This window comes from Colletes latitarsis, chromosome 10 (assembly GCF_051014445.1).
Source record: "Colletes latitarsis isolate SP2378_abdomen chromosome 10, iyColLati1, whole genome shotgun sequence".
Taxonomy (NCBI): domain Eukaryota; kingdom Metazoa; phylum Arthropoda; class Insecta; order Hymenoptera; family Colletidae; genus Colletes; species Colletes latitarsis.
The window spans coordinates 29,829,483-29,852,040 of record NC_135143.1 but is presented as its reverse complement, the minus strand read 5'-3'; the positions used below and the strand labels follow the sequence as shown (position 1 = coordinate 29,852,040).

The 22,558-nt window shown below is 40.3% G+C and overlaps 2 protein-coding genes across 2 annotated transcripts; one reads left to right on the top strand and one right to left on the bottom strand.

Annotated features, from left to right (window-relative positions):
- Positions 1–14,674: 14,674 nt before the first annotated feature.
- Positions 14,675–17,001, top strand: LOC143346922 (uncharacterized). Its single transcript, XM_076775617.1, has 3 exons — positions 14,675–15,070; positions 15,159–15,284; positions 15,370–17,001. The coding sequence occupies exons 1-3, from the start codon at positions 14,918–14,920 to the stop codon at positions 16,999–17,001; spliced, it is 1,911 nt and encodes a 636-aa protein (XP_076631732.1). The 5' UTR covers positions 14,675–14,917.
- LOC143346107 (uncharacterized) lies at positions 16,997–22,473 on the bottom strand. The gene is made up of 9 exons (XM_076773868.1): positions 22,402–22,473; positions 21,835–22,142; positions 21,410–21,740; positions 20,746–21,336; positions 18,796–19,177; positions 18,399–18,703; positions 17,752–17,952; positions 17,396–17,621; positions 16,997–17,311 (listed from the first exon to the last, which is right to left on the bottom strand). Exons 1-9 carry the CDS (start codon positions 22,456–22,458, stop codon positions 17,145–17,147), a joined length of 2,568 nt encoding a protein of 855 aa, XP_076629983.1. The 5' UTR covers positions 22,459–22,473; the 3' UTR covers positions 16,997–17,144.
- Positions 22,474–22,558: the final 85 nt, after the last annotated feature.

Genomic DNA, 22,558 nt, shown 5'->3' with positions numbered 1-22,558 from the left:
GAAAACCGTCGAGCCGGTTGCACTCGATCGAAAGGAATAATTCACGGGAATATTAAGTGCGCCATCGAAGCGGCCGATAATGGGCCACACCTTTTCACGGCGCGAGCGATAAGGCATAAACCACTGGGGGATTCACCATCGATTGCTGGTTGAAAATGAATTAAAACGAACGAACGCGCGCGCGGAATTCTCGTAAATTTAAGCCGCCTGGTCTCTCTATGATTTCTCGACTCGTATGCCAAGTGGCCAATCCTTTTTACGCCGATTGTTTGTATACGCGAACGCTAGGCGTCTCTGTTCGGAAACATGAAATCCGAGTCAGTTAGAATTTCCGTTGGAAACGCAATACCGTGCATCGAAATTGTGGTAATTTTGTATCTATTTTTCGATAAATATCGGTGAACGGCTCATTTAGAGGTCAATTATTTGGAATATAAATAACAATGTAACCACCGGTTGCATGAAAGATGAGCTATTTAGCTACTCGATAATTATTGCGATTTATTCAAAACGTTGTACAATAGATATGTTTTATATACTCATTTACAACTGCATTAAATTAATTATTATTCGCATTCATTTCATTAAACGTTAAGGTTCAATTTTCAAACGCTCACGGCAATGGAAGCGATTCTCAATACGTACGGGTCAATTGGAACAATAAAACCTGGGTCAAATGTAACAGTGTTATAATTGACTCCAAGGTTTAATTACTTTGCAATACAATCGTAGCAAATATAAAATTCCGATTCCATGAATATTTTCCCTCGATTCCAATTTCTGCCAGCAATTTTTTGTTGCCCGCGCAAATATCGTAAAACTGTAAAGAATTACCTACCCCTTTCGAAATTTCGCTTCTCGAAAATATTCAATATTTTGTATCGCGTCCCTAGATCCAATTAACTTCGTTAAAAGCTTTGACGTGTAATAACAAGTGTCACAACGATCAAGCTAGGATTTCGAAAATGAATTTACGCGCACGTTAATAGCAAACAGGGTGCATAAGACAAAATATACCAATTCGTTTGATCGACTCTCTACTTTCGGCCGAATTCGATTTTGCTACGTAAATTACATTCGGTATCGGGTCCGAACCTATTTTGATTTGCATATGGCGACCGCAACGTGCCATCGAACTGCGTGCAAACGCTATTTGCCGCAGCACATTTCACCCTATCGTCCCGGTCGTGTCTGCTGAATGCCTGTCAAAAAAAAAAAAAGACAAAAAAAGGAAATAAAACAAACAAACAAGAGTCGGTTTAAAATTCAATCTCTACCAGCGAAACTGGCAACGTTCGTTCGATATTCTCTGGTAAATGTAATCGGTCGGGAGCGTCCGCGTCGCGGGATGACTTGGCCTAGCCAGCAATTCTGATCGTTTTCCGCCTAAACAGCAAACGCTCGGATACATACGCAGAGTCCATCGACCCGTAAGCCCATTATCGGTCGTATTCCCAAAGGTACGTTGGTCCAACCCCCCCTCGCGTGATCTCTCTCTCACTTTCTCTGAACGCCATTTTCCACGAGGCAGCGTGAACAAACGTTCAGTTAGTTAGCTCCTCGAGTTCAAACGCAGGAACCCTCGTACAAACAACTTCTAACGCCCGACTAACTGAAAAGAAGAGAGCGCTATCGAGCTAATCAGACGTAGGACTGGTCCCGCGTTACGGTCGGAATCTGTAATTACGATTCGTAATTGGGTCCCCGTTTCCGGTGTTTTTTCGTCGGTACCCTACAACGTTCGTTACGTTCGGTAACTACCCTGCCGCCTAATTTGCGCCTCGTCCCTTGCTGTCTTCGACTTTCATTAGTTGTGTAAAATAAAAAAAAAGGAAAAATTTAGAGCGCGCGTGGGCGTGTCGGGAGGAACGACCATTAGCGGTCTCGTCGCAATTACGCGCGTGAAATTTTTTAATAACTTGTCGCGCACCGGTCGCTCGTTTATTTTGTAACGCGCGTTTGCCTCCCGGCGCTCGTGGTCGTTATTCTATCGCCTGTTTTTTTTTTTCCAACCCTTCCTCCTGCGTTCTCGTTAAATCGATCGAATTAGCCCAACGAGGACGATATATCATCGCGCGGGTCAACGATTCAAATCGCGAATTAGAATTGAATCGATCCAACATTTGCATTCGAGCCATAAGACGAAGATGAAAAATACAGAGAGCCGGGGAACGAACGAATGGGCGAACGGATTGGGTAAAACATCGAATAAAACCCGCTACCGTGAAACTCTCGTCGCTGTAGATGAGAACGATATTCAAATCCCTATACTTTGTCGCCTGGATTATGATTTATGAACCCCCGCGACTATGTGAACGCTGACACGAACCTCTCGATGTGTCAAACCTATCCCGGTTCTCTCGAGAGTTTCCATTTATTATACTTCGTTACACGCCACCCTCTATCCATCTTCGTCCTGGAAGCGTCCTCGCGTTCCCCCCGTGAAGATCTTTCCGCTGATTTTAACTAGGAACGAAAGAACCGAGCGAACCAAAAAAAAAAAAAACTAGAAAATTATAGATCCCACATTTGTCGTGCTACCACGTTCGATAAGATACAATTTCATTTTCGCTTTTATTTCTTTCTTTTCAATTCTGTAAATCGCGTTTCCCCTTTATTGGGAACATTCTCGTGGGACTCTTCATCCATTTTCTCGTCGTTGATAAACTTATCGCGGACGAAACACGGTTGGAATTCACGGAAACCATAAATCAAAAACGCTGCAAACCGCATGGTTCCTAAGAATACTTAAAAAGTTGAAATCGAAGAAACGAATAATTCGACGCGCTTGCCGCGATTCGCTCACAATTTTTCAACGAGAATACGGAAACGGCGACTCCTTCCTATCTTTTTCATTCTCTTTTTTTAGGTTTTTTTTTTAATTCCTCCGACGGGAGAGTTTCTCGTCGAAAAAAGTTCCGCGCATTACGGAAATAAAATCTGTTCGGATGAAAATCGCCGTTAAAAGACGAGCGAGTCGATAGCGAGAATAATCGTTCGCGCTTTTCGTTCAACGGCAAGAAGTACGCAGATTTTGCAGAGAATGACTCAATAATTCGGGGAAAGAATAAAATAAATGATGGCGACAGATTAACGATAATAAATATACAGGGTATTCGGCCACCCCTGGGAAAAATTTTAATGTGAGATTGTAGAGGCCAAAACAAGGCGAAAATCAAGAATATCAATTTATTGATGGAAGCTTCGTTAAAAAGTTATTAACGTTTAAAGTTCCGCCCGTACTGAATTTTTTTCTCGAAAATGCGCAAGATTTTGGGGATATGTCTATTCACCAAAAATGATTGTAATAGACTCCCGCAACCGAAAATAATTTTTCCACAACAATTTGAAATTTTTTTTTTTCGTCAAAAAATTTTACATTTTCTCGAATTTTTTTCTAGAGAGTGGGTAGGATTTCGGGGGTATGTCTATTCACCAAAAGTGATTGTAATTCACCCCCGCAACCGAAAATAATTTTTCCACAACAATTTGAAAAATTTTTTTTTCGCCGAAAAATTTCACTACATATCCGATTTTTTTTCTCGAAAGTGGATAGGATTTCGGAGGTATGTGTAATGACCAAAAATGATTGTAATTGACCCCCGCAACCGAAAATAATTTTTCCACAACAATTTGAAATTTTTTTTTTTCGTCAAAAAATTTCACATTTTCTCGAATTTTTTTCTAGAGAGTGGGTAGGATTTCGGGGGTATGTCTATTCACCAAAAGTGATTGTAATTGACCCCCGCAACCGAAAATAATTTTTCCACAACAATTTGAAAAATTTTTTTTTCGCCGAAAAATTTCACTACATATCCGATTTTTTTTCTCGAAAGTGGATAGGATTTCGGAGGTATGTGTAATGACCAAAAATGATTGTAATTCACCCCCGCAACCGAAAATAATTTTTCCACAACAATTTGAAAAATTTTTTTTTCGCCGAAAAATTTCACATTTTCTCGAATTTTTTTCTAGAGAGTGGGTAGGATTTCGGGGGTATGTCTATTCACCAAAAGTGATTGTAATTGACCCCCGCAACCGAAAATAATTTTTCCACAACAATTTGAAAAATTTTTTTTTCGCCGAAAAATTTCACATTTTCTCGAATTTTTTTCTAGAGAGTGGGTAGGATTTCGGGGGTATGTCTATTCACCAAAAGTGATTGTAATTGACCCCCGCAACCGAAAATAATTTTTCCACAACAATTTGAAAAATTTTTTTTTCGCCGAAAAATTTCACTACATATCCGATTTTTTTTCTCGAAAGTGGATAGGATTTCGGAGGTATGTGTAATGACCAAAAATAATTGTAATTGACCTCCGCAACGGAATATAATTTTTCCAGAACGATTTGAAATTTTTGTATTTAATTGTTAATAACTTTTTAACGAAGCCTCCATCAACAAATTGGTATTCTTGATTTTCGTCTTATTTTGGCTTCTAGAGCCCCTCATTCAAATTTTTCCCAGGGGTGGTCGAATACCCTGTATTTAGATGTCATTGTCTCTGTTTTGTTTTCAGTATCTATAGGACAAAAATTTAATGGGATATTCTAGAGAACAATATAAGACGAAAATCAAGAATACTAATTTGTTAATTGGGGCTTTGTTAAAAAGTTATTAACGTTTAAAGTTCCACCTGTAGAACGGCAACCAGATAGTGGTTCTCACTGAGAAAGCTGTAAGGCTGTCGATACGTCGGTAAGTAGAGTTTCTCATACCGTGTGAGAACCACTATCGCTTGCACGCAGTTGTTCGCAGGTTGACGTTCTACAGACGGAACTTTAAACGTTAATAACTTTCAAACGAAGCCTCAATCAACAAATTACTATTCTTGATTTTCGTCTTATTTTGCCCTCTAGAATCTCCCATTAAATTTTTGCCCCATGGTTGCTAAACACCGACACCTTTTCGAAGGTTCGAGAATGCGAGAAAATTCCAGAATGCGGCGTAATTACAAAGGTGTCGGTAGTCTTTGACGAAGTCAGCGTTCCGCTTACAATGTTGCGCCAACAGACTCCTACGCTTTCAAAAATTACGCTCGATTATTACAAAAGAAATCCTTCTTCCCTGCTAACATTTAATCAAGAACCGTCGAGAGTCGAAACTTTCGGCTTCTAATTTTGTTTCGAATCGCGACCGCCATTTTTAACGGTCGAGCAACCCGTGGCTTCCATCGCGAATTGAAATCCGCAGCTATATTACTCCGAATTACCGTATATCATCTTAATTCAGAAAGTAATTTCTTTTCAAGAACCTGTACATCATAGAACCGAGACACGCTTGCCTCGTACGTACGTACACATACGCGAACGAGTATACGCGAAAGAATCTTTTGAAAGCGACGACATTGAAGCAAGGATCCCTGAGAACAGAGAAATCCAATCTCGATCGTCTTCGTTCTCGCTGAAAATAGAAAAGTAGGAAACTTTACGGAAATTTTTTACTGATATTCGCTCCTCCGCGTTTTCTTCGTCGAGCAGCATCCATTTGGCGAATATTTCGGAAAATATTTCAATCGAATCGTCTTATTTCTACGGTACCGTGGGCCCGTTGAACGTGATTCGATGGATTCTCCCCGTCGAACGAAACACGCTCGTCGACGATAATAATTATAAGGGGAACCGTGCACGATCGAGAAACGAAAGAAAAATGCTTGGAGTTGTCTACGACGAAAAAAAAAAAAGAAGGAGAATAAAAAATCAATGTTCGCTTTCGGTTGCACAATGCCTTTGAACAGAAGTAACGAAACGTGCGCGGACGGAACGATATTACGTTATGAACGCACAACCGAACATGATGAATCAAAGCAGGTTCCTGTTTGGCAAATTCGATACGACGAATCGACTAAACCCAAGTGGTCACGCGTACCATCTTTCGACGCACAGGGTTTTCGGCCACCCCTGGGAAAAATTTTAATGGTGGATTCTAGAGGCCAAAATAAGACGAAAATCAAGAATACTGATTTGTTGATGAAGGCTTCGTTAAAAAGTTATTAACGTTTAAAGTTCCACTGGTACTGAATTTTTTTCTCGAAAATGCGCAAGATTTCGGGGGTATGTCTATTCACCAAAAATGATTCTAATTGACCCCTTCAACTAAAAATAATTTTTTTAGGACGATTTGAAATTTTTCAATTTAATTGTTAATAACTTTTTAACGGAGCCTCCATCAACAAATTGGTATTCTTGATTTTCGTCTTATTTTGGCCTCTAGAATCCCCCATTAAAATTTTTCCCATGTACGCTGGATTATTGTAAAGATAAAAAGACCACTGTAAAAACCTGAATTAAAGCGTTCTTTTGTGATTTTTTTTTTGGATGGTTGGAAAAGTAAGAGGATAATAATATTCAAAAATATTATTAACCATGTCGTTAAGTGTTAAAAAAAAAATATCATTATTTGAAATATTTTATTTAATAGTTTATAGAATAAACTACCAATTTTTATTATGTCTTACTCTGTTTTTAAATTTAAACAATTAATTTTGAATGTAAACAATTTTACAAAATAGTTTAAATACTTTTTTTTGAAAATTAAATACATCTCGGAACCTGTACGATTACGAAATATATATCGTTGATCTAATTTTATGAAAACGCAATTTTGTACCGCAGTGTTATTTTCAGGAGCCATTTTGATCCATTTGGCAGAACTAGATTCGATAGTTCTGGTATTAATTGTTGAGATACGAGGCGCTCGTTGTGCGTCGCGTTTCCAGATTGCCATTTATTCGATCGCTCATATTTCATCAGCTGAGTTACTTGTTTACCGAATTTCTATTACGCCAATGTAGTTAATTAAATCGCGTATTTCATTAATGGAACAATGATATTAATGTACAGGGATTGGAATTATCAAGAGGGGAGAAGGTAATCCGCCGCACATTACGGAAATAGCGCCGTCGATTCATGGCTAACGTGAAATTATGTGCAAAACGTTTGTCCACGTCGAAATTGAAAAGCGATGGATCGAACCCGCGAAATAAAAAAAAAAAAGCACGTTTATATTTGAGGCGAAGCAGAAACCGTGTTCGCCTGAAATATTTCCATTAGATTTTGTCAAAAATGGATGTTGTCTAAAATTTGTACCGCACCTACTATGATTTCTCTTTTATAAAAGCATGGAATTGAACTTCGAAAAACATTTGAGATATTAACCAACAAAATTTTACTCCAATTATTTCGAAAAGAAACGTAAAAGTGTTCTCTGAATTATAATTACACAGGGGGTTCGCCCACACTTGGGAAAAATTTTAATGAGGGATTCTAGAGGCCAAAATAAGTCGAAAATCAAGAATACTAATTTATCGATAGAGGCTTCGTTGAAAAGTTATTAACGTTTAAAGTTCCGCTCGTACTGAATTTTTTTCTTGAAAGTGGGTAGGATTTCGGGGGTATGTCTAATCATTAAAAATGATTGTAATTGATCCCCGCAACCGAAAATATTTTTTCCAAAACGATTTGAAATTTCTTTTTTTCGTCGAAAAATTTCGCACCTTTACGAATTTTTTTCTCGAAAATGGGTAGGATTTCGAGGGTATGTCTAATGACTAAAAATGATTATAATTGACCCTTACAACCAAAAATAATTTTTCCAAAACGGTTTGAAATTTTTTTTTTCGTCGAAAAAAGGCACCTAATTGTGCCCGTATTGCATAAAGAACAAAAGATCGGCCTTGGACGGAACTACGAGTCGCGCGTTGGATCAGACGTTTTTAGTTAGTCTAAGATTTATTATTGAAACGTTCGCCTCGAGTGTCGACACTTACCAGATTATTTAAACGATTCCCAACAAACTAGAGTACATTTACAATTTTTCGTAGCGAAAATCGTAACGCGTACAGTTCCTATTAGGTTAGAGTAGATGCCCAAAACGATTACCATAAACATCGATGCAATATCGAAGTCTCCGAACCGCTGCGTCACGTGGACATCGTTTATCAGATAGTCCAGTAGCTCGTGCCACTTTTTATTATTAAAAAAATATTTTAATCTTTCCTCTGTAACCGGAATCGTTCGTAGCTCGTGATTTATATACATTTCTCTTTGACGTTCGCGACCCCTTCCCTGCATTCAATTAACGTTTGTGTAACGTTTTAAAGGGAATCATAAAAATATTTTTTAACGAGACCGCATTCCCGGTGCTCGAAGAGTTTGGTAGATAAGAATGTTGACGATTTGCACCGTTCCACTCAACGGTATTATTTAATTGACGAAGTCGTCGGTTGCACGGTTCAATGTTAATTGTTTGACCGTACTCGTGCAATTTGCAGTGGATTATTATATTCTTTCAATCTCACTAGATCCCAGTTTTTCGACGAGTCGTTCTACAAACCATTCTCGAGTTATTCTCTCTCGCGATGGAATCTTTTTTAAAGGTGAATGTTCCTATTTATTAAGTCGGTACTTCGTAGTTTAAAATTTACAGAAAAAAAGCGAAATAGAAGTTGAAATAAGGAAACTTTGAACATAACTAAACGGAAAAACCATACACGGTACAGTGGCTTTACAGTGGCACGAACACAGAGCCAACATTTAATTTTTTCTGGCTTTAATTGTTCATGAAACAAAAACTGCAGGAACTTATTGGACAACCTAATAATTTCTGGATTCGTTCCAGCATACGGCTGCAACGGTCTCGCGTCTCATATTTACCGACGTTGTTGGTCTTTTTCCGTACACGGTATCTTTTAATGCCCCCCATAGGAAAAATCGAGCGGTCTTAGCGCATTAACGACGCGGCATTTTCATTAAAACTTTACTATAGGATGATTTTAATAACATAGAATTCCTTCAACATGTGTATACTAAAAATGTGATAAGTGTTTTTCTAATTAATATAGTTTATTAAAATTTTCAGAAGTTATACGTGGATAATAGAATTCTTTTCTTGTATTGTCGGAGGAATTAATGGAAAAACACACATTTGTCGAAAAACGAGAATACTCGTTTCTCGTCGGTAATGTGAAAACAAAAGATTTCAAATCGTTCTGGAAAAATTATTTTCGATTGCAGGGGTCAATTACAATCATTTTTGGTGAATAGACATACCCTCAAATTCCTACCCACTTTCTAGAAAAAAATTCGAGAAGGTGTGAAATTTTTCGACGAAATTAAAATATTTCAAATCGTTCTGAAAAAAATATTGTTAGCTGTGGGGGTCAATTACAATCATTTTTGGTGGATATACATACCTCCGAAATTCTATCCACTTTCGAGAAAAAAAATCGAGTAGGTACTGAAATTTTTCGACAAAATCAAAAAATTTCAAATCGTTTTGGAAAAATCTCGAGCCAAAACTTCAAGGGGTGGTTTCACCCCTTAAACTCGAGTTACCGCAGCTAAACAAAAATACGCGTCGATTATTTTTGGCTGCTTTATAAGTGTACGAAGTTTCATCAGAATCGAAGCCGGACCGTTCGCGAACGTTCCTTGTTAGTCACCGATGTCGCATCAATCGCGTTGGACACGCGTCTAATCTATGAATACCGCCAATAGGATCGATAGAACTCTCTCCATGTTGGAGTTTCCGTCAATTTCCATCAAAACTTTCGAATTCGCTGCCTGCTCGTGTTCCTAAAACTATGGACGAGGTATCAGATAGACCTAGCACTCAATGGTAGTTTGTACCACGATTACTACGAACTCGCGCGCCAATTACCATTCTCGCGTCACATTCAATGTTATCGAATCGGAATGACATATGATTACAGCGTCATTAGCGGTAGAAATTCGAACTAAATACAGCGAGAGTTACTCGTTTCGAAAACAGTCGAAATATGGATCTACCAAGAGATCACAGCTGCTCGTTAATTCTTGCCTTTCGGGGGTACATGACACGCCAAATGCATACCATTCGTTTCCAGACAAGCTCCTAGTTTCAGCACGGACGGAACGCTAGACGATGTTATTTGAACTTTATATTAGGTTATCTATCCTATGAACAGGTTATTTATTGCAGACAAAGTCTAGTAGAAACCAGACATTAAATGGAACTTTCTGTGCTACGTCTCATGGGGCTTTACACTCTTATTACCATCTCCAACGTAATATTTTTTTTGTGCAAATTTTATAGTGATACTTAAATTTTAGTTATAACTGAAAATATTCGTAATTCCATATACTCTAGCAACTTGTTCGAATATTCCCAGTTTCATTTATTATTACGTTGCATCGAAATGTTCGACTTAAGCAATGCAAATACGTAAAAATAATAGCCCGGAATATTTTGTGAAACAGATAAGGTTGATAAAACGAAAGCATCCTGAGACGTAAAGTACGCTGCAAAACCACTGAATGAAGCTGGCGTTTTAATTCGTGAAACATAAACTCCTGTTGAATGTCCAATCTATTCTAATCCTCGACGGTGCCATTTATTTTGCTCAACGTAATTTTACAAAAACCGCAGTCACCATCTAACGACGCTACAAACCGACTCTTCATTTGCAATTTAAGAACTTTTACTGGTAAGGATGCTAACTGCATATGTCACTAGGTAAAGAAAAACCCTATTATTCGATGATAATTCCTATCGTGTGACTCGAGAGGTTAGTTAGAACCACATACGAGGTATAAAATAGACGTTGCATGCACTGCTTTTTTTTGTCGGTTCACATTGGAGTTTGATTTTTGCACTCTTTCGAATTACGACTATAATTAAAGCATAGTCTATCCTATACCTCGTCGGTGATAATACCACAGACGAGGTATACGAGTAGACCTTACACCTGATGGACTTTCGTGATCCAATGTGACTGCCATACCGACCTGAAAATTCGAAGGTGATTCTAGCGCCCTCTTCTCATAGATGGCGGTCAGTTGAGAAACTATTCACTGAATTAGTATTGATAGGCAAACAGCTGAGTTGCGTGAATACATGTGAGTAATGTTGCAAATGAGACGAAAATGGTAATGGGGTTTCGAGACCCTATAAAAATGGGGCGAAAAAGTACATTGGGTGAAAGATCTACTCGTATACCTCGTCTCTGACAATACTCTAGAATCTTTGATGAATCAATGAGAATCAAAACTAACCTAGCGAAGAAGCTCTATATTCATGATGACCTATGCAAGGCGGATCGCAGCCAATTTGCTAATATTATTTAGTTTTTAATTAATAATTGCATTACCCAGCTAAGAGCGATACGATTATTAATTAAACGGTAAATAATATTACCCAGGTCTCACCACGAGGAGGTTGCTGCGAATGGAGACCCAACCATCCTCCATTAATTAAGATCTTCTGTGACCAACGATCGTTGGTCGAAACAAACGAAAGTGCAATCAATGTAAGATGCACAACCAAATAAAAATAACCTGCCTAACATGATGGCTAACCAAACACCTGCTTAACTATAAATCTAAATTCGTTTATTATATCGAGAAACAATTCTAAATTCGCAGCCATTAGCTCGGTGTCACCCACGAAGAATAACTTTTCTATCGTGGGTGACACCGATTACCAGGTCTCACCACGTGGAGGTTGCTGCGAGTGGAGACCCGAAGGGAGATAGATGGAATCCAAGTTCCATCGATCTCCCTTTTACATCCTTAGAAACTAGTCATGCCAAGCAATTATTTTGTTTAAAAAGGGATGAAGCTAAATTGTTGGAGACGCGACGCGACGCGATGCTGAACCGTGCAGCAGATCCGAGGATCGAATCGACACTACCCTTGATAGATTGATTTCTATTTCTAGAAATCGATCTATCATTGGCAGGCGACTAGATCTTTCGGACAAACTGGACGGTCGATCACATGTTTCGAAACAGTGGTGACCGAAGCAAGAAACGAGAGAACGAGTCGAGAGAAGCTACTTGTTAAATAATTACTTGGCAATATTGGGAGACGCATACAATAGGGACTTAAAATTAACGTCGAAGCTCAAGTCTAGTCAAGTTGAAGCTAAAATTCGGACGATAGAAGGAAACAAAGTTCCTTGTACCAAGCAATTATGTGGTTAAAAAGAGGGATGAAGCTAAATCGTGGGATACGCGACGCGACGCGAGGCTGAACCGTGCAGCGGATCCGAGGATCGAACCTACTGCCCTTGCTAACTCGATCTCAACAAGAAAACAGAGAACTGCAACTCCGAATCGAGGTCTCCATTTCTCCAACGCAACCCGCCGGGAGCCCGAAGGACCCGACTTAGGCTGTCTGACAAAGAGAGAGTACCTGAGACAGAGTCGACTTCCGCTGGAAGGTATGCGTTTCCGCAGAATACGGAAACTCCACACCTTCCAGCGAAGTGCCGTTTTCCCTCAATCAAGCTTACCAAGGGAAGGCGATTAGATCTTTCGGACCAGATACACGGCCGATCACATGTTTCAATCGATGAAACAGCGGTGACCGAAGCTACGAACGAGGGAACGAACGAGAGAGAAGCTACTTGTTGAATAATTGCTTGGTACAGACGCGGAGATACATATAATAAAGAAATCTTCGACGTTAATTTTAAGATTCGCGACGAAGCTTAAATCTAATCGACTTAGAATTAAATGTCCCTCGGCGGTTGTGGCGTCTTACTTCGATGTCCCTGCGAATAATCTGAAACTAAAATTGATACCCATATTAGTGACATACGAAAGGAAATTTAATAAACACCATGCAAACTAGACAAAGCGATGGAATAATTAGTCGTGCTGATGTACCTAAAAGTGAGAATCTATAAGATTCTCGATGCTAGACCTACCTAAGGAAATGTACAAAATTTACACGTGTTAGGAACAAAGTATTCTACCTATACTTGCGTAACGAGAGTATAAAGTCGAAGTAAAATAGCGAATGATTACAAAAATTGTCCGAAGAACCATACAAACTTCAAAGACGAACAGAAACAAAGATTGAAAATCCAACGCAGAATTGAAAATCCAACGATGAAATCAAAGAATGAAAATACCCAAGAATCAAACAAAATATCTTAGCGAAATAGAATAAGAATAAAAATCTTATTCTAATTAGTGACATCGAAATTCATGAAATAATATACAAATAAAATACATAAAATAATATGGAAACAAAAATGGTACATGATCCAACACAATCATGCCAATTCAAAAAATAAGGCAGTAGTAGAAATAAAGGAGGACAACGTAATAATCAGATAAAACCGGACAGTCAAAGAACATTGAATTATGACCAAACAAATAAAATAAACTGGTCAATTCTGTGATAATAATATAAATAAGTAAAGTGGGCTTACTACTTGTTGAGCATTAGTTACCATTACCAAGGAAGCAGCACCAGAGGTCCAGCTGTAACATAAGAAACGTTTCGTAATTTAGCAAAAACGTTAGACAGTTCCATAACGTTGAATTGGTGTCAAGCGACAAAATAGAAGTGGGGAGAGCAATTTTAAATAGTTCTTACCAGTGGTCATCACGGTCCGGCACTGGTCAGTAGTGGTCAGTAGTGGTCAGTAGTCGGATCTGGACTGGTCAGCACTGGTCAGTAGTGGTCAGTTCTGGTCAGTCCTGGTCAGTCCTGGTCAGTCCTGGTCACTCCTGGTCCCCCCAGTGGTCAGCGGTGCACGAATGGCCTGACTTTGGCCCGCGAGACCCGATTCCCCTGGATGCTCCAGGGGTACTGAAGAATTTGTCCAGCGGTAGTCTTCGAGTGGGGAAGTCGAAGAGTGGGGAGGCAGTGTCAACGTGAAGAGTTAAGAACCGCTTGGTCTAGAGAACAACATTATTTCGATTGGTCCCACCTCTTGACCATTTCTGGATCTTCACTGGACCACTGACCTTGATGTCAACCTCACTGTTGACCACCAGTGACCATAAGTTAGCGATCCATTAAAACCATTACGAAGATTAAAGCCTTCTTACGAGGATCCCCTTACAATTTGATGCATGATCTTTTTCCGTATCTGTAGTATTACTCATTTTCTATTCGTTAATTTTTATTAATACCTCATCAGTTGAGAAACTATTCACTGAATTAGTATTGACAGTTGTAACGTGTGCGTAAATACATGTGAGTTTGACTATACAGGGATTGAAATTCATTTATCGTATACCTCGTCTGTGATAAAATATCTTATACAACCTTATTACCATTTCCCAGTCATATGCGACGTTACCAATCCAGAAAAGAATAAGAACACAGCGCAAATGGAACGGAGGAATTACAATCAAAAACTATTATCAATTATTTTAAACATTATTACAATCGGGATCTACGTGTGTATTTTAAATTGCGATTACATCTTTAAATCAGTAATAGTTTTGCATTTATAAAAAATGTACATTATGTAAAATTACATCACAAAGACATTCGTGTATTTCTAAACAATTAAATTTCTTTATAAAACTAGTGAACATTAAATAATTTACATGAAAATGATATTATGTATATTGTTTTTAAAAAGCAAAAACCATAATTCTTAACGTAGTCGGTACTTCAGTTCGTGGGACATAAACTACAGACAACATAGAATTACAAACGAGATATAAAATGGCAGTAGCATAGGTGATGTAACATTGGTAACTCTTGTCTTTCCAATATTCTGTACTGTCGTCGTACTACTTAAATTAAATTTATATTGTTTACTAAGCCCGTAATATTTCCGTAAACTAATACAAAAATATGTACATGTTTTTCAAATATCCATTGATTCGGTTTCTTATTTTTCAATTCAACATAGGTCTCGATACATATTAAAATGCGTGGTTGAAGAAAACTTTCTATAATATAAAATATCCACTCGTAAGCTTAGACATTTTCATTCCAAATTTTACAGTGGTTTGCAAAAAACTGCCTGTATACAACTTGATAATTAAATTCACTAGAAAATGATTGTTCGTTTCGTCATCTAGTGATGAAATATTCATATTATTCCTATAGAATCTTTAAATGTCAAAACAATAGTATAACCTAGAAATCACGAAGGTATTCAGTTGCTTAACGACAAGCTACGATGTTTATCGTCACGAAAGAAATCGACAGTGAGAATATCAGTAAATTATGCCGTACGTGTTTAAGAGAAGATGGCGATAAAATGGTTTGCTTATTCGTGGGACCAGCTGGTTCCTCTCTTGCTGCCAAGTTGCGGTCTCTGTCGTGTCTAGAAGTAATAAATACTTTCATCGAGCTCACAGTTATATAGTTAACACGATTACAAAACTGATTTTATACGCGTAAAATGCGTATTTCATTAGGTTTGGCAAGGCGACGGTCTACCAGAGAAAATGTGTGACCGCTGTGTAACCAGAGCAGAATCTGCTCTTCTGTACAGGGAGCAATGTCGTGCAGCGGATAGAGCATTGAGGCAAGCTGCTTTAAAGGTAATCCCTTTCAATTTTTATAATACAAACCTTTAAAGTACAATTTTGAGAATATTAGGTGTTACAATATGCGTTACTTTTGTAGGTCTCTGGTCTAACTTCGTACGCCACAGTATCCGGATGTAAATTGTATCAACAGAACCAAGGATTCGTTCCACTTCAGAACTCGCATAAAACATTGAAGTGTATAGAATGCGGTGCTGTATTTATGAGCTATCAGGAACTTTGTGCTCACAGCCGATTACATTTACCATATATTCAAGACAATATACCTGTGCAACACATGCACATAGTCGAATCTCAGAATCCATATCTTAACTTCAATTTTAGTCACTTGAGCTCTAATTTGACCACAGAAGGTGTTCAAAATACGCAATTGTCTCCTTTAATTAGACCAAACGTGATGCAAATGATACCTATAAATGGGGAAAATCCCAGCCGAGCAGCTTGTGCTTTGCACTGTTCTTTGTGCAATCACACATTTACCAATAGGACTCAATTGATGAGTCACAATATCGCCCATAGTACGGAGAACATAGATATGTCTTGCGACAATGAAAATATAGATATCTGCGAGAATTCTAATCAGATCCCTCAGAATTTAAGCTACGAAAGATCTATTAACTCTGTCGATAATTCTATTCAAAATTTATCGTATCAGAGATCCACGACAAACGACAACAATGAAATACAGAATTTGAGTTTCTCCGTAAATATAGATCTGGAGGAAGTGCAGAGCGACAGTCCTCAACGCATGCAAAATACGACGATGCATCCTGAAAGCGACATACTCGATGCTCGCGGTTTAAGGTTTACGAAAGATCTCGAGCGTACGGATAGCAGAGAAGAAATCGACAGATATCAGTTGTGCCCCCCGAATCTCGATTACAAGGAACAAATCGAAGAAAATCCGGGAAGCGTGCAATCGAAAAAGTACAAGTGCGAAATATGCTCTAAACTGTTCTCACAAAGATCGAAATTATTAACGCACCAATTGTCGCATTCTGGCCAGCAACCATTCAAGTGCCAGAATTGCGAGAAAGCGTACTCGTCTAAGAGCAAGCTGAACGCTCACATGCGACTGCACACGAAAACCAACGTGCATCGATGCAAAGTCTGCGATAAAATATTCGCGTACCCGTCGTACCTGCGGGAGCACGTGAAAACCCACAAACGGGATCCCAGCGACGCGAGAAACGAGGAGAACAAAAGTTTCGAATGCGTCAGCTGTAAAAAAAGATTTCGTTTACTGAAGAACCTGAAAGCTCACGAAAGGCTTCATACCGGTAAAGGGTTGGTGCAGTGCGAGATATGCGATAAAAGATTCAGCCAAACGTATAACCTAAAAATTCATTTGCGAACGCACAAGGGCACCAGGTTGCACAAGTGCGAATATTGCAACAAATGTTTCGTACAGAAAGGCAACCTCGTGGAACATTTGAGGACCCACACCAAGGTGAAACCCTTCGAATGTAAAACGTGTGGGAAGCGTTTCTCGCAGTCTAGTCATTTAAAGAATCACGAAGCATCGCACGCGTCTCTCAGGCAGCATCAGTGCCGATTGTGCGGGAAGCGATTCAAATTGGCGAACCATTTGAAGAGACACTTGACTTTGCATACCGGCGCCAAGGCGTACAAGTGCCACCAGTGCGATCAGCTGTTCTCGCAAGCGTTTAGTTTAACGAGGCATTTGAAGAGGCACGAGTCGCATATGTAGTTCGCGTGAGTTTTATATTTGTCATTAAAAACGGATTTTACAAACATGGCTTTCTATACTGTTCCTGTTCTTACATCGTTATTCGTACTTAACACAGCCACGATACAAGCGAGTGCTTCGTACAACGAGAGACAGTCGATACATCATTTATAACTCATGAGGACGGTGGTTATCATGTTCAGCCCTTCTCTAAGTTGCTCTTCCGTAATAGTGAGTGGTGGGGATAACCTTAATATTTGCCCGTGAGCTGGTCTGGTCAACAAACCTGCTTCCTTCAACTTCAAACAGATGTCCCAGCCTTCGGCAAAATCTGAAAGAAAAATGGCAGCTTAGAATACGAAGTAGGACATTTATACACCGTGTCTCGTATCTTCGAACGAGTTTCTATAGATACCTTTGTTGATCACTAAACCGCACAACAAACCGCGACCACGGAATTCCGTCGCTATGTCCTTTGGCAATTTTTGTAATTCCTGTCGCAAAATCTCACCGAGCTTTCTTGCATTTTCTGCGAGATTCTCTTCTTCTAGAACTTTCACCGCCTCTAAGGCGATTCTGTTCCCAAGCGGATTTCCACCGAAAGTGCTGCCATGCGTGCCAGCTTCCAAGCAGGATATTATCTGACGAGAACGTTAGTTTCCTTTAGTCGAAAGAGACACGATATCTTTTAACACGATTCTTTTTCAGGTACCGCGAATAAACGATCGAAAGGCAAACGAAGAGGGAAATAGTTAGCACGAGGCGAGTCACCTTCTCGTCCGTTAAAATTCCGGATACGGGATAAAGTCCTCCGGACAACGCCTTCCCTAGAATGAGAATGTCCGGCCTTTGATTCTCGTAATCGACTGCCAATCGTTTCCCCGTTCTGCACAGACCAGTTTGCACCTCGTCGGCGATCCATAAAACATTGTACTTGGTGCACAGATCTCGTACGCCCTTCAGGTAACCGTCCTGCAAAAAGTTTTGCACTCGCAAACAAATTGTCCACAAAGAGGGTCCATCTGAGATGGCTAAGAAATTCGTAGACTTTCACGGTGGGTTGATAAGTACAGAGGACAATATATGGTTGCACTTTGATTCCAGTCTGTTAGCTGAACACGTCGATAAGGCTTATCTGACGCCTCTTGGCCCTAGACATGACGTTATTAATCGTTTAAGCGGTTCAAGTTCAAACTAATTATACGTTAATAAAGTACCGAGTAAGGAAAAACTGTTAAAGCAACGAGCAACGTCACGTTTAAAGAATAATTTAACAGATAAGCCTTGATGATTAAGTTTATCTGTTGAACTAGCTAGACCTATGATGAAACGTAATAATATTGCACATTGTACGCGAGAAAAGGGTGAAAAATAAGTAACTCTGACCTGTCTTGCAAGGCTCTCGCAGTTTAACTTACGCTGGGCACCACGACTCCGGCTTCCCCTTGAATCGGTTCTACCATGAACGCGCAAACGGTCGGGTCCTCCTTAAACTTTTGCTCCAGGGCTTTGAGGTCGTTGTACGGCACCCTGTCGAAACGGGGCACGTATGGCCCGAAATCGGTGAAGCATTTCGGGTCCGTCGAGGCCGACAGCGCCGCGATAGAACGTCCCCAAAAGTTGCCTTTCGCGAAAACGACGGTCGCTTGCTCGTTGGGCAGCTTCTTGACTTTGTATCCCCAACGTCTTGCTACTTTGACGGCGGTGTCGCACGCCTCTACGCCTGCAACAACGTATAGGAGACTCGATCGTAAACGTTTGCTCCTCTCTTCCTTAGCGAGCCCCGGGTCCAATACATTTCTTCCCTTTACGTACCGGTGTTCATCGGTAGGAATTTCTCCCATCCCAATAGGTTGGTCAGATACTCTCCCAACTCGCCGTGCGGTTCCGAGTAAAATGCTCTGGAGATGTGAGTGAGCATCCCCGCTTGGTCTCTCATTACTTTTACCAAACGTGGGTGACAGTGACCCTGATTAACGGTTGAGAAACCTGCCAGAAAGTCAAGATAACGTTTCCCGTCAACGTCCCACAAACAAACACCCTCGCCTTTCACGAGTACCACCGGAAGAGGCTCGAAATGTTTGCTGCCGTACTTTTTGTCGCGGGCCATCAGCTCCTGCGAGCTCAGAAATCTCTTCAAGCCCAGCTCCCTCGTCGAGCCGAAGATTCTCGACCACGTCGGTTGCATATTACCAGTCTACGGTAATCGCTACGGTCCCTGAAACGGCCAACAGTGGCGAGAACGAACGACGAAGATCGCGGTTCCTTTGACAAGGGACAAAAAGGGCAGTGTCGCACTCCTGATGCGATAAAACAAACTGTGCGCGATTTCGCAGTCAATCTTTCCTTTATATCGACGCGTGAAAGAGTAGGGGAGTTGTATTACGTATTTACATGGAATATTTTTGTATACAATTGATACGACGAGAGGATTTAGAATAAATGCTGCGGTGAAATCCGCCAAGTCGTATCTGATAATGAATTATTGAGAAACGCCGTTTATTGCGGCGCCAACATGCTAAGGCAAACAGAAAAACAACGAACAACAGACTAATACCGGGGAGGAATGCAACGATCGGACGGAAACATGTTTTTCTTTCGGTATTTTTTTTGTTTTCTTTCTTTTTCCGTAACATTTTTAGCGCTAAATCGTACACGCGATAACTGGAACGGGAAAAATATTCATTGTCGAACGGACAGGTGTGTCGCGAACAAGGAATAAATTCACGATAATATCATTGTTAATAACAAGACCGAAATGTATTATGAAGATCACGACGAAGATAAAAATTATCCGATAAAAAATATGGTTGCGTTCCTTATCGTTTATCGACCGTTCTTGCGGCTGTCTTACAGTTAATATCCGATAACATGGGATCGATTATGGCGTCGCGCCATTGTTCGATTTGTATTTCTTGCCGCTTGTTTGATAGGCGCACATTACCATGCCCCAGAACAAATTGATTCGCGATTGGAAGTCGCGAGTGTACGTCTTGTCAAACACGATAACATTGTATTTGACTCGTTGCCTGATGTCTGTTAAACGATGAAACAAACACTGATCGAATAATAGAGGATAGGACCGTATCGCGTTAAGCTATTAATAGCCGACGTTCAACCGGTTGGTCAATTTTTCTCTCTCTGCGGTGTTAAGAAGATAACGGCTTCGACGAGTGCAACCGAACGATGCCTCCGCACTACAATTTATTTATTTATTTATTTACGGAAACCGACGCCCTTTTGTACAAAAGAACAAACGAGATTAACGTAATCGTAAAAATATGTATGGAAAAACAAGCGTCGAGGAATAATATACAGTATCGCGGAATAACAAGATTATTGATTAGCTTAGAGCCGGCGAAGAGATCGATAAAATTGTAAAAAATATTTACAATGTTACATTTTCATGATCGGTTTCGAGAAAATAAGATTCCTTTTTAATCTACGACACGCGTTCAAGTTGATTAAGCGAAGTAATTGCCGTTAATATATGGTTAAATTGATCGATCGAGCGATCCAGCTGCAAAATAAGAAAGCTTGTAATAAAATTTCAACGATATCTGCTTGCTTTATAAACAACAAGGGAGTAAATGTTATCTCGTACAAACGAAACCGTGCAATGATCTTCTGTCGACACATACAATAATTTCCAAGAACGAAGGAACGCAAGAAAGCGCCTATTTATCGAAAATAAAAGTTTATTTACAAGATCTTTTGTAAATTACAAATCTGAAAGAGTCAGCTTAAAGACGAGTTCCCTTAAAGGTTAGCATATTGGGTGATAGTTTTCGAAATTATATCGACGCATTCTCGTATTTGCGATTCGTTGATGACCAACGGCGGAGCCAGTCGGATTATATGTCCGTGCGTTGGCTTCGCGAGCAAGCCTGCGTCCTTCATCTTCAAGCAAATGTCCATAGCGTCGATCTTCTCGTTAATGACGATAGCGTTGAGAAGCCCCTTTCCTCTGATCAGAGTGACAATGTCCTTCGGCAGCTTCCCAAGCTCGGCCCTGAGAACCCGACCGAGCTTCTCAGCGTTCTCCGCCAGCCTTTCCTCCTCCAACACGCGAAGCGCCTCGATGGCGACCTTGCATCCCAACGGATTGCCGCCGTACGTCGAACCGTGTTCACCAGGCTTGATGGTCAACATTATGGAATCGTTGGCCAATATACCGGAAACCGGATAAAAGCCGCCGGAAAGAGCTTTGCCAAGAATCAAAATGTCTGGCTTTACGTTCTCGTGGTCCACGGCCAGCCGTTTCCCCGTCCTGGCCAAACCAGTTTGCACTTCGTCTGCTATCCACAGAACGTTGTTTTTCGTGCACAGTTCCCTGACTCCTTTCAAGTACCCATCCTTGAACGATTTCGAATATTAAAGATTCTCGCGATCGGATGACTGAAAAAAAATTACATCTTCATTGCCATACCTTTGGTACTACAACGCCAGCCTCGCCCTGTATAGGTTCCACCATAAAAGCACAGACGTTGGGGTCGGTCAGAGCTCGTCGAAGCGCCTCTAGGTCGTCGTACGGGATTACTTCGAACCCGGGCATGAACGGGCCAAAACCTTTGTAGCTGGTCGGGTCTGTGCTCGAGGACACGGCGCTCATCGTCCTCCCCCAAAAATTACCTTCAGCGAAAATGATTTTCGCCTGATTGTCCGGTATACCTTTGCACGTGTAACCCCATCTGCGCGCCAATTTGCACGCGATTTCGCCACCTTCCACTCCCGTGTTCATCGGCAGCCATTTCTCGTATCTGGACAATTTTGTCGATCACGATGCAACCGTATCAAGTAGGTAAAAAGTAATATTTGGAGAATTTTGTTTAGTCGAGAAACCAAGTTACATACCCGAAGAGTTTCGTAACGTATTCCTCGAACTCGCCCAACGCGTCGGAATAAAAGGCTCTCGAGGTTAAGGTTAGAACCTTCGCCTGGTCGACCAGGACCTTGTAGATCCTTGGGTGGCAATGGCCTTGGTTCACGGCTGAATAAGCGCTCAGAAAATCGAAATACCGTTTTCCCTCGACGTCCCACATAAATACACCCTCGGCTTTGCATAACGCCACGGGAAGGGGGTGATAATTATGGGCGCCATACTTCGATTCTCGTTCGAACACTTCGTGCGACGTGATCGTACGACAGTTATTCTTCTCGTTCTGTAAAGTTACTTTCGTAAAGTTACTATACTACTTTCTTGCGAGCTACTTTCACGTCCACCGCCAGGGTCGGAGCTACAGTCACCGGTACCCTGACGCGACTTTCGATTTTCGTATCTTAAACGTTATCGAATCTAAACGAAGTTCTTTTCTTTACCGAGTCTTACTTCGATTCAATAAACATACTGGAAAAGATTTCCAACGAGTTGAAAGGTATTTCTGTTAGTTCCATGCAAATCCGACACTGCAGCTTTCTTACCTGATAGAACAGATTCAAAAGTTTCCCTTTAGAAATTCCTCCTGTTTTACGGAACATGATACGGATTAAAGGTTCCATCGGTGACGAAAATAATTCTTCACGGTTTATCTATAAAATAAAAATTTAACGTATTTTCGCGAAGTAAAAATTCTGTTAT

What these genes read in the sequence shown, in the direction of transcription:
- LOC143346922 (XM_076775617.1), top strand. Translation starts at nt 14,918, where the DNA reads ATGTTTATCGTCACGAAAGAAATCGACAGTGAGAATATCAGTAAATTA. An exon ending in GGTCTCTGTCGTGTCTAGAA is followed by an intron (nt 15,071 to 15,158) that starts GTAATAAATACT and finishes GTATTTCATTAG; the next exon opens with GTTTGGCAAGGCGACGGTCT. An exon ending in TGAGGCAAGCTGCTTTAAAG is followed by an intron (nt 15,285 to 15,369) that starts GTAATCCCTTTC and finishes TTACTTTTGTAG; the next exon opens with GTCTCTGGTCTAACTTCGTA.
- LOC143346107 (XM_076773868.1), bottom strand. Translation starts at nt 22,458, where the DNA reads ATGTTCCGTAAAACAGGAGGAATTTCTAAAGGGAAACTTTTGAATCTG. An exon ending in GAATTTTAACGGACGAGAAG is followed by an intron (nt 17,622 to 17,751) that starts GTGACTCGCCTC and finishes CGTTCTCGTCAG; the next exon opens with ATAATATCCTGCTTGGAAGC. An exon ending in CGGTTTAGTGATCAACAAAG is followed by an intron (nt 17,312 to 17,395) that starts GTATCTATAGAA and finishes TTTTTCTTTCAG; the next exon opens with ATTTTGCCGAAGGCTGGGAC.